Below are 12,240 nucleotides of genomic sequence, written 5' to 3' on the forward strand. Positions count from 1 at the left end.
AACGCGTAACCTTTCTCATAACTACAACACATATTCGACGTATATATCCACAATTAGAAAAAGTGGGGGCTAGATGGACCCAATACGGTGGAGCCAAAAGTTTTGTTAGGGATAGTTGACGGTGGCGTGGTGTCGCGGACACTCAATGGACTCCGTCTCCGAGTCGGAGTCGAAGAGGGGGAGGATAGAGATCCATACTCAAAATCTGAATTGGAGACTGGGACGATGGAGTTGGCGACGGAGGCTGGCGTGATTGACCCAACGACTAACCCTACAGCCGCCGAGTCGGCGTCATCGAGCAAAGCAGCGTCGTCGGCGAGGATGGCTCCCGATATCAGGAGGGTGGCGTTGTAAAGTTGAACCGGCGCGTGGAAGTCGGGCGGCGGGTTGAGGCGGACGGTGGACTCACCCGCTGATTCGATCGGGTCGACGACGCCAGTGAAGCAGACAAATAGATTGATCGTGCCGATCTACACCATCTCGGTGTGGGTGATGGATGCCGACGCCGGGCAATAAGTGCTCGGCTGGACGTGGAGGAATCCGCTGGTGGCGATTGTCCAACGGATTGGCGTGTGAGGTCTCATCGCAGATCTGAGGCCAGTCGTCCCACGGCCCTACGATGGGCGCCACTGTCTTTGTTTTAACCACGTTAGATGCTACAGGGTGTGGCACTTCGTTGGTGCGAGGCAAGGAGGGCAAAACCATATGTGGGACGAGATTGCACAAAGACGCAGATTTACCCAGATTTAATACCTTCGAAAAATAAAAGGCCTATTTCCTGCTAGTTTTTATTGATCGACGTGATTACAATGGGGCTGCTCATCGAGTCGGTTTTGGCGACTGCGAGCTAGGGTGTGGAATTACAACGAGATTGGATCCCTTCTACGGTTTTGCCCGAGGGATTATATGAGCACCCCGGCAATTATCATCGGGATTGACACAAGCTAAAAGCCGGATTGGCCCTAATCTATTCCCCAAGGCAAAGTCTTGGACTTCAGACACTATGGATCGTGGGCCACTCAGCGCCAAGTGAACCGTTCCCCGGTGACTGAGCTTGGTGATGGACCCCAAGGGTATATCCCCACCAGTTACCACTATGGTTATCATTGATATCACTACGGGAGAAAAAGCCTTTGCCGTGCAACTGCACGACAAAGGGCCTATATTCACGGCAAAGGTCGCACGGTAATGCTATTGACGGCAAAGACTTCTTTGTCGTGCGCCTCGCCAATGTTGCACAACAAAGGCTTTTCTTTGCCGTGTGTCAAACATGTTTTATCTAAAAAAGACCCCAAACTGGTCGGTTTTGTTAGAGATAGTTTTGGCGGTATGTGTAGTCGTATACGACGTGTACTCTGTTCTCTCCCCCTCACGATGTACTCCTCCTTCCATCTATATAAACAGAATAGAATCAATCTCGGGATTTATCCGAGTAGCTATTAACTACCTGATCGTTTTATATGGTATCAGAGCCGGCCTCTTCGCCGACAAAACTGATCGCATCGAGTTCATCCTCGCCGCCGCCATCTACTTCGTCGACGCCATGGCTTCGTCGTCGGCTCAGATCATCAACCTGGGCTCCCCGCCGTCTGACAAGCTGACGCGGGCGAACTACTCTGGATGGCGTGCTCAAGTTCTTCCTCCGATCCGTGGCGCTCGTCTCTTCGGCCTCCTCGACGGCAGCGATGCCGCACCTCCCAAAACCCTGGAGGTTTCACCGGCCGACAAAACAGTCGACGATCAAACGCCCAAGACGGTAAACAACCCTGCCTACGATTCCTGGATCTCCCGTGACCAGATCGTGTTAGGCTACCTCCTTCAGTCGATCGGACCTGAGGTTCTACCTCACGTTCAACGAATCGAGACTGCCGCCGGTGTCTGGCAGGCAGTTGAGGAGATGTTTGCAACCGCATGCCAGACCAAGGTCACGAACCTTCGCATTGCACTGGCAAATACCAAGAAACTACAGCTGAGTACCGACGCCTTCCTCACCAAGATCCAGACCATCGTCGACGAGCTTGCAGCCGCCGGCGAGTCCATCCGTACCTCTGAACAAATCTCGTTCATCCTTGCGGGTCTTGGGGGACAGTACAACTCTCTCGTCGCTGCTCTGGGCGCGGTTCCCACGCCCTTGACATTGCCGTCTCTTTATGCCCAACTCCGGGCGTATGACGAGCGTCAGGCCATGCTCAGCGGCCCATCTGAAGCTGACTTCGAGACGTCCGTGAACGCTGCCCAGCGCCAAGGCCGTGGTCGCTTCACCAACCGCTCCCGCGGTGACTACGGTGACCGCGGTGACCGCGGCAACTATGATCGGCGTGATCAGCGCCGCGACGACAGGCGTGATGGTCCCCGCGATGATCGCCAGCCTCGCCAGGGACGTGGGCGCGCACCATCTGGAGGGGGCCGCGGTCGTGGTCGCGGTCGACGCCGCACCTCGCCATGGGTAGACGTGACCTGTCAGATATGCGGCAAAGAAGGTCATGCTGCCAAAGATTGCTGGTGGCGTTTCCAGGAGGACGATGATGATTCTGATGATAAGGAGGCCCATGTTGCCTCATACGGAGTCGATACAAACTGGTACCAGGACACTGGTGCTACCCACCATATCACCGGGGAACTCAACAACATGACGGTCCGTGACAAGTATCGCGGCAATGACAGGGTCAACACTGCAGGTGGTCAGGGTATGTCTATATCCCATGTTGGTAAATCAATTGTTCGTACCCCTGCACAAAATTTCCGTCTTAACAATGTGCTCCATGTTCCACATGCTTCTAAGAATCTGCTTTCTGTTCACCAATTCACCTATGACAACCGTGTGTTTATGATCAAGGACCAGGCCACGCGGAAAATCATTCATAGAGGACGCTGTGTGGGTGGGCTTTACCCACTCATATCATCACTGGTGTCATCCCAATACTCCAAGCATGCATGTGTCGCCGCCAAGCCCTCACAAGCAAGGTGGCATAGTCGTCTAGGTCATCCTTCTTCAGCCATTGTTAGACAGATTGTTAGCAAAAATAAACTTCGTTTCGTTAAGGATTCTAGTTTTGAGTTAGTGTGTGATTCCTGTCAACAAGCCAAAAGTCATCAGCTTCCCTACCCCATCTCCACGAGTGTATCTACTGCCCCTCTTCAGTTAATCTTCTCTGATGTTTGGGGTCCTGCACCTACCTCTGTGGGTCGCCATGATTACTATGTAAGCTTTATTGATGATTATAGCAAGTTTACATGGATATATTTGCTTAAAAAGAAGTCTGATGCTTATGCTGCCTTTGTCAATTTTCAAAAACTTGTTGAACGCAAACTTAATACCAAAATTCTCACTGTTCAGTCAGATTGGGGAGGAGAGTATGAAAAGTTAAACCCTTTATTTCAATCTCAAGGAATTTCCCATCATGTGTCTTGTCCCATGCTCACCAACAAAATGGCTCTGCTGAACGAAAGCATCGTCACATTGTGGAAGTTGGTCTAGCCCTCCTTGCTCATGCACATATGCCTCTAAAATTCTGGGATGAAGCTTTCCTTACCGCCACATATCTCATCAACATGCTTCCCAGCAAAGTCATAAACAATGATACACCTGTTCATCGTCTCCTAGGAACACGACCTGATTATAATTCTCTTAGAGTTTTTGGTTGTGCCTGTTGGCCCAATTTGCGTCCATACAACAAACACAAACTTGCCTTCCGATCCAAACAATGTGTCTTTCTTGGCTATAGTCCTCGTCACAAAGGGGTCAAATGTCTTGAAGTTGCCACGGGTCGTGTGTATATCTCTAGAGATGTTGTCTTTAATGAAACAGTGTTTCCCTTTCAGCACCTTCATCCAAATGCTGGTGCTCTTCTTCGCAAGGAACTCTTGTTACTTGATCCTTCTCTACACAATTTTGAGCATGGGAACGAACACTTTGATGATCCACATGATGATAATATACATGCTACTAATCCTACCTCAAGTGTCCCTCTTATTGTTTCCCAGGATGCTTCAGGTCGAGCTCGAGGTGCACCAGAAAATTTGGGGTCAAATGGTGCTCAAAACTCTCAGAACAGCTCACATGAAATAACAGAAGAAGAAGACAACGGCGCTGGACACGAGGTGGATTCTGGCAGTCAATCCACCCCGGGATCGCCGTCCTCGGATCGCGTGTCCCCCCGGTCCACTGCCAGCACTGCCGCGCCGCACGCGCGCGCATCTACCGCGTCAGACCCGCCCGGATCTTCTGCGGCGTCTCAGCGGTCGCCTACCTCGTCGTCCAATCCACGCACGCCCACATGGCCCCCGGGATCTCCTGCGGCCTCTGACGGGACCACTGCTGCTCAGCCCTCAGATTCTGCAGCTGCTGGTCTGCCTGGATCCTCTATGCCGGGTCACTCTGTAGCTCCTGCTGCTGCTGATCTTCCTCGCCGTGTTACACGTGCATCGCAGGGGATTCGTCGACCGAAGCAGTATTCCGATGGCACCGTACGCTGGCTTCTGTCTACCACTAAGACTGAGCCGCCAGATGTGCAAGCTGCATTGGCTGATCCAAGATGGAAGCAAGCTATGGATGAAGAGTTTCAAGCATTGCAAACAAATCAAACATGGCGTCTTGTACCTCCCAAGCGTGGTGCCAATGTTATTGACTGTAGATGGATCTACAAGGTTAAACATAAAGCTGATGGGTCTGTTGATCGTTACAAGGCTCGTTTGGTTGCTAAAGGCTTCAAACAACGCTATGGCATTGACTATGAAGACACTTTCAGTCCAGTTGTCAAGATTGCTACAGTTTGACTTGTTCTTGCTATTTCTGTTTCTAGAGGATGGAGCTTGCGACAGTTGGATGTCAAGAATGCGTTTCTTCATGGTGTTCTCGAAGAGGAAGTGTATATGCACCAGCCTCCTGGTTATGAAGACAGGGGGAAGATGAATTATGTGTGCAAATTGGACAAGGCCTTGTATGGACTGAAACAAGCGCCAAGAGCGTGGTACTCTCGTCTTAGTTCTCAACTCATTCAATATGGGTTTGTTGCCTCTAAGTCTGATACGTCTCTATTCATATATCATCAGTCCAATGTCACCATATACATGTTGATCTATGTTGATGACATCATAGTTGCCAGTTCTTCTTCTGCTGCCACAGATGCTCTACTCAAGATCCTAAGTGCTGAGTTTGCTCTGAAGGATCTAGGTGATCTTCATTATTTCTTGGGCATTGAAGTTCACAAAGTTGATGATGGTATAATACTTAATCAGACAAAGTATGCTCAGGATGTACTTGCTAGAGTGGGTATGACACATTGTTCAGGCTCTCCTACACCATTGTCTTCTTCAGAAAAGATAACAGCAAGGGAGGGTGACTTATTGGGTCCCGAAGATAGCACCAATTATCGAAGTATGGTAGGTGCACTTCAGTATTTGACCCTTACACGTCCTGATATTTCATATGCTGTTAACAAGGTGTGTCAGTATCTGCATGCTCCCACTACTGTACATTGGACTGCTGCAAAGCGTATATTGAGATATGTGAAGCATACGCTTAGCATGGGACTTACCTTTATGCGGTCCAACTCCACATTGGTCAGTGCTTTCTCAGATGCTGACTGGGCAGGTTGTCCAGATGATCGCAGGTCCACTGGAGGTTTTGCTGTGTTCTTTGGACCAAATTTGATCTCCTGGAGTGCTAAGAAGCAGGACACTGTTTCCAGGTCTAGTACAGAGGCAGAGTATAAATCAGTGGCAAATGCAACGGCCGAAATAATATGGGTACAGTCTCTTCTTAAAGAACTTGGAGTTAAGTTAAGGCAACCACCATGTTTATGGTGTGATAATCTAGGAGCTACATACTTGTCAGCAAATCCTGTGTTCCATGCAAGAGCTAAACACATTGAGATAGATTTTCATTTTGTCAGAGAAAGAGTGTTCAGGAGACAGCTTGAGATACGGTTCATTCCATCCAAAGATCAAGTGGCAGATGGATTCACCAAACCGCTTCCTGTGAAAAGTTTTGAGGAGTTTAGGTTTAATCTCAACTTAAGAAAGTTGTGATTAAGGGAGGGTGTTAGAGATAGTTTTGGAGTCGGTATGTGTAGTCGTATACGACGTGTACTCTGTTCTCTCCCCCTCACGATGTACTCCTCCTTCCATCTATATAAACAGAATAGAATCAATCTCGGGATTTATCCGAGTAGCTATTAACTACCTGATCGTTTTATAGGTTTGGGATTTGAACCAAGGACGCAGAGTAGGGAAAGCGTGCAACCTTGCCACTGGGTTAAGTGTTCGTTTGTTGATAACTATACTACGCTACGCCTTTCAGTTGAGAAGAAATCGAGTTTTTACATCTTTGCCTAGTGTGCTTACACTAGGCAAAGGTTTGCTTTACCGTGCGTTTGTTAAAAACACTAGGCAAAGCCTGTTTTGCCGTGCAACACAGATGCGCGCATGGCAAAGGGTGAGGCACGGCAATGCCCAACGCCTTTGCCGTGCGGTGTGTTGGATCATGCCCGTGCACCTTTCTTTGCCGTGCGGTCTCTTCCATCGTTTCCGTGAATCCTATCTTTGTCGTGCGCTTGTATCTGTCTTTATCGTGGCCAAGATCTTTGCCGTACGTTTTCTCCACGGGCCGTGCGGGGACACATGGCAAAGATAGGCTGCACGACAAAGGCAGTTTTTCCCGTAGTGTATGGTAATATATGAATTCATCTGGTTATATATCTGCTACTATAATGTCCATACGGAATTTGAACTGCAGAGATTAATCGAAAACACACAAAAAATAGGCACATTTATTGTGTATATATGTGAAATGCCGAGCTCAGGGACGAAAACACACGACAAATTATCACTGCCCAGGGCATCTCTGTTGTGATTGTGTTTTCATGTGTAAACACATGGCAAAGGGTTTGTTGTGTTCCGGGGCCCTTTGCCATGTCTTTTATATACACTAGATGACCCGGTGCGCCCCGGCGCAAAGGCAAATGCGAGGGAGCACTCTATCCATTAGTTGGAGCACTCTATCCATTAGTTTTAGCCTGACGATGCCTCTTTAGCTGCGAAAATATACAGTAGATCTTTGATAGTACATATGAAGCAATGTTATTCTTTTCACTAAATATACTATGTTCATTGCGAAGAAGCAAAGAACAACCGCGACGGATAAGTAATTGAGGGTTCCAATCCAATGGAAAATTGAGGACAACGATTCAGAAAAATACAATAACGGTGACAGTGGCATACCTCGCTTGGAAATTTAGCCAATGTTCAATGACAGCACGGTCCGGCGCAGAGGTAAAACCGAGGCAATATTGTAACCATAAGTTTTAATCGTCTTTTAGAGCTCTTAAGCTTACCTATTTTTTTGTTGGATGCCATGCCTTCAGCTGTAAGTGGTATTATTTCTCATAAAAACATGTCAGTATCATTATTAAGAAGTAAAGAACAGATGTGAACCAATATGCGGCTTTATCTTATGGTGTCCAAATTCCATGTCTGATCTTTCTCAGATGGTCGATATATTAAGTCAAAAGACCTGCTTGTTTATGTTTTCGACCTAAAGTGTTTTTCTTTTGCTCTAATTCTTTCAAGCTTTTTTTTGTCTGTGAAAGAATGGTTTCGTTGTAATGAAGTTTCTTGTTGGGCCTGTCTCGTCCTGGACGGCGTACTGGATAAATTATCACACTACATAAGATCAAATTTAGCTATTTGTTCTACCTCTGCCACCCAACGTATGTAACTACTTTTATAAGTAGAATGAAAAAGAATCACAGGCGCCATGAACCGGTCATAATATTAATTCATTGCATACAGTGATAAAAGGCAAGGCTTTAGGCGCCTATTTATTTTGCAATTATTTAACTAAATACAACCAACACAAGGATAATGAGGGATCTGGGAACCAACAGAACTATTTATTTTGCAATTATTTAACTAAATACAACCAACACAAATATTAACTACTCTTTATATCTTCTTTGCATCTTGATGTTGTCCGTCTCGATAATCACCTTGTGTGCTCTATCCCGGCTCTTTGTTCAGTTACATACCATGATTGCTCTATCCCGGCAAGCAAAAGCTCTCAGCAGTGAGGACATCTGGAATACTACCATCTACAAATCAAAACAAAGTTAGTGATGCCACTTTGTCCATTTTGTCAGCAGATCACATTACAGTCATTTGAACATTATCCAAAGACGATACACGCTCATGTGATTTACATGAAAAATGGTTTATGAAAGTATATTTAAAGACAAGCGAACATTTGGTGGCCACCTAATTTGCATACATACAGTCATTCATACGGTTCAGTTTCCATGACATTAAAGAAAACACAAGTCCTAATTCTAAAGGAGACACTGAAGTGTAAGCTAAAGAAGACTTAAAAAAAAAGTAAACTGAAAACAATTTTCACTGAAGATTGTGAGGGCATTAGCTTCATTGTAATCTACGACAAAAGCATGTACATTTTTCAAAAAAACTGTTGTCTTCTGGCAAGATTCAGTAATCCAAGATATGTGGTGAAGATTGAACCTAGTAAAACATTACTCAGAACAACGTTCTGAATGCAATATATCTATCCGTAGCTATATAACTTTCCTATATTTACTCAGAACATGTTCTCGAAAAAAGGAATTAAGACAACAAATTAGAAGCAACTATGGAGTATAAAAAATAGGGAGCATTGTACAATGATGAAGTTTCTGCTCTTAGGATGTTTGAACAAAATACAATTAGAGCTGCAACAGTTATAGCAAGGAATTTAGAACATTTGCTCTGGCAGTAAAGATGTAGCGCTGTAGCAGTGACGGAGTTCTCTAACAGGATTCTGCACAGACCTTTTGATTAGGATATCTAAGTTGCAATGTAACGAGGACTGACGTAACAAGATTCCTGCAAGGAACACATATCATCATTACCAAGGCCTCAAACATCACCAGCCACAATTGTGCAAGAAAGAACTAAACATTAACATAGTCTTATCTGAAGATGATCATTTCCAAGAGCAGGCAAAATCCAGCTGTAGATAAGTACAAAGCCATCCTTTTTGATAGGTGAGCAATCAATGATAGGATCCAATCTGCATACGTGTTAAGCAGGTCCAACTATTTGTCCGTTAAGATGTTAATATTCATTAAGGAACCAATCGAATCATACTGTCCAACTTTAACAGATGAATGTTGACAGCCAAGCATATGGTTTTATGCAGGAAACGTAGATATGAAATGGCAAAAATGATGGGAAGTGAAGTAGGATATACCTATGCTTATTTTGCGAAGTCGCAGTTTAGTTGTAGCACATATCTGGTTTTTTTCTTCCTCCCACTCAGCCTAACAAGCAGTACATAAGGTGTAAGGGTTGATACTTTAAATATTCTTTCTACGGTGGATTAGTGTAACATAACCAATTACCTATCTATGTCAAACTTGGAGAGATGTGGCTTCATCGAGTTCCCCAACCCCACAGCTCCTCATGCATCCACAAGCCATTTCTCCCTTTCTTCTGCAGTCATGTTCTTGTTCCAACTCCAAATTTCTCCATGCAGTCTGGCAAGTAGTAGAAACATTGCAAAGGCCTCATACTTTGATATCTGTAGAGGAAAGATTAACGTAATAGAATCAATTACCTTCTTACACTCAATCATGAAAAGATAGGGTTCCATCCTCCCCACGCATCCAGAAGCTCCTTATCCCTTGTTCGTCAGCACTTTTTAGCATGGAAACCCGTAGTCAGTGATGGCACCTCATCTTAGCAAGAAGGATTCACATCCTGGTATAATCAAAGAGGAGGAAAAAACACAAATTAACATGTCAAATCGAGAAAATCCATCTAAAATTCTAGAAGTAAAGATAGGAGAAAGGGAGTTGTTGATTGCTTGCGTGCAGCCAGCATGCAGTTTCAAGTAGCTGCCCCTGTTAGGTTGATCTCCCACGTATCGACCCAACGGTCGATCACGACCTTGTCTCGCGCTGGCGACGGGGGCCCACCAACCATACGGGTTGGGCGCCCCCGATCAGGGCGCGAGACAAGGTCGTGATCGACCGTTGGGTCGATACGTGGGAGATCAACCTAACATTCTCCCCCTTGATCTCATCTTGCGCCGCCGGGAGCTCCCTGTTAGAGTAATATGCTTGTTGTATTATCAGGGGGCCAAAGGCCACAATATATAGTACATGTACATGTGCACATATGCAGAAAGCCCCCTAACATATGGGGAAACTACAATAGACAGATATATATACATCTAACACCCCCCCTCAAACTCATGGTGGATCGACAACACTGAGTTTGGAGAGTAAGAAATCATGCTGCGCTCGAGTTTGTGCCTTCGTAAAGAAATCCGCCAACTGCAAATCTGAAGGCACATAATGAACCGCAACAACATCATCCTGTACCTGTGCACGTGTGTAAAAAGCATCAACACCGATATGCTTGGTCAGCTCATGCTTGACCGGATCACGTGCAATACTGATAGCACCTGTACTGTCAGACAAAAGTGGAGTGGGTGTCGTAACAGAGACCCCAAAATCTGCAAGCAACCACCGTAACCAAGTCACCTCAGCAATCAACAAAGCCATAGCCCGCAACTCAGCCTCAACACTCGAACGGGAAACTGCGACCTGTTTCTTCGTCTTCTAAGCAACGAGCGAACCACCAAGAAACACACAGTAAGCAGAAAGCGAACGACGATCTGTAGGATCACTCGCCCATGTAGCATCCGAATAGCACTGGAGCTGGAGAGAGCTGGAACGGGGAAAGAAAAGGCGACGAGTGATCGTGCCACGAAGATAACGAAGAACACGGAGGAGATGACTATAGTGAACAGTGGTAGGAGCTGAGACAAACTGACTCAGAATATGAACAGGATAAGAAATATCAGGACGAGTGACAGCAAGATAAACAAGACTCCCAACAAGATGGCGATAACGGGTGGGATCAGGAAGAGGATCACCATCAGTAGGACGAAGCTTAACATTAAGCTCCATAGGAGTATCGACTGTGCGCTCATCCCCAAGAGCAGCACGAGCAAGAAGATCCTGAATGTACTTTTCCTGAGAGATAGAAAAGCCATCAGAAGTGGAGGAAACCTCAATGCCAAGAAAATAGCGAAGAGGACCAAGATCAGTCATAAGAAACTGATCACGAAGACGAGCCTTGACGAAGGCAATATACTCAGGATCATCACCAGTAATGATCATATCATCAACATAGAGAAGAAGAAGAGTACGTCCACGAGGAGAAGTGTGAACGAAAAGTGCTGGATCATGAAGACTAGGAGAGAAACCAGCAGCAGTCACGACAGAGGCGAAGCGCTCAAACCAGGCACGAGGGGCCTGTTTGAGACCATAGAGAGAACGTCGAAGACGACAAACCATCCCATCGGGAACAGAATACCCAGGAGGAGGCTGCATGTAAACCTCCTCACTCAACTCACCATTAAGAAAAGCATTCTGAACATCAAGCTGGGAGACAGACCAGCGGCGAACAGAAGCAACAGCAAGAAGGGTACGCACAGTAGTCATATGAGCCACAGGGGCAAAAGTCTCATCATAGTCACGGCCGTGCTCCTGCTGAAAACCACGAGCCACAAGACGCGCTTTATAGCGCTCAAGAGATCCATCAGAGCGAGTCTTGATTTTATAGACCCACTTACACGTGATGGGACGAACACCAGAAGGGGGAGAAACAAGATCCCAAGTGCCAGTGCGCTCAAGCGCAGCGATCTCCTCAGCCATGGCAAGCTTCCATTCAGGATGACGCTCGGCATCCCGATAAGAAGTCGGCTCGGAAACAACAGAGAGACCATACTGACTAGGAGAGTAACGAACTGGAGCACGACGCTGACGAACAGGCCGGGAAGGGGGAAGCTCATCTGCAGAAGACAAGTCATCAGAAGAAGAGGAAGAAGGGACAACATCGAAAGGAGCCGAAGCCGGAGAACGGGGAGTACTAGGTGGACTAGACGAACGAGAGGATGGCGCCGAAGGGGGCGCATCAGAAGTAGGAGGGAGGGGAGGAGGGACAGCAGGGGGTGCATCCGGAAAAAGAAGAAAAGAGATATCATCCACCGGGTAAGTACCCGAGGTGGGGCGAGGATAGAAAGGACGCGTCTCATCAAATGTGACGTCACGAGAGATGCGCATCCGATGACCAACGGGATCCCAACAGCGATAGCCCTTATGCTCATCACTGTATCCGAGAAAAAACACACTCAACAGACTGAGCGGTCAATTTGGTGCGTTCGCGAGGAGGCAGAAGGAC

The 12,240-nt window shown here is 46.6% G+C and overlaps 1 protein-coding gene and 1 long non-coding RNA gene across 2 annotated transcripts; one reads left to right on the forward strand and one right to left on the reverse strand.

Annotated features, from left to right (window-relative positions):
* The first annotated feature begins 1,060 nt into the window (after nt 1-1,060).
* LOC139835466 (uncharacterized) lies at nt 1,061-6,030 on the forward strand. Its single transcript, XM_071825322.1, has 4 exons — nt 1,061-1,185; nt 1,471-2,875; nt 3,823-4,667; nt 4,803-6,030. The coding sequence occupies exons 1-4, from the start codon at nt 1,061-1,063 to the stop codon at nt 6,028-6,030; spliced, it is 3,603 nt and encodes a 1,200-aa protein (XP_071681423.1).
* Nucleotides 6,031-7,943: 1,913 nt separating this feature from the next.
* Nucleotides 7,944-9,514, reverse strand: LOC127329905 (uncharacterized). Its single transcript, XR_007869047.2, has 3 exons — nt 9,390-9,514; nt 9,239-9,308; nt 7,944-8,090 (listed from the first exon to the last, which is right to left on the reverse strand). It is a non-coding gene; the product is annotated as an uncharacterized lncRNA (long non-coding RNA).
* Between the last annotated feature and the right edge of the window lie 2,726 nt (nt 9,515-12,240).

The sequence above is a fragment of the Lolium perenne genome, chromosome 2, assembly GCF_019359855.2.
Source record: "Lolium perenne isolate Kyuss_39 chromosome 2, Kyuss_2.0, whole genome shotgun sequence".
Taxonomy (NCBI): domain Eukaryota; kingdom Viridiplantae; phylum Streptophyta; class Magnoliopsida; order Poales; family Poaceae; genus Lolium; species Lolium perenne.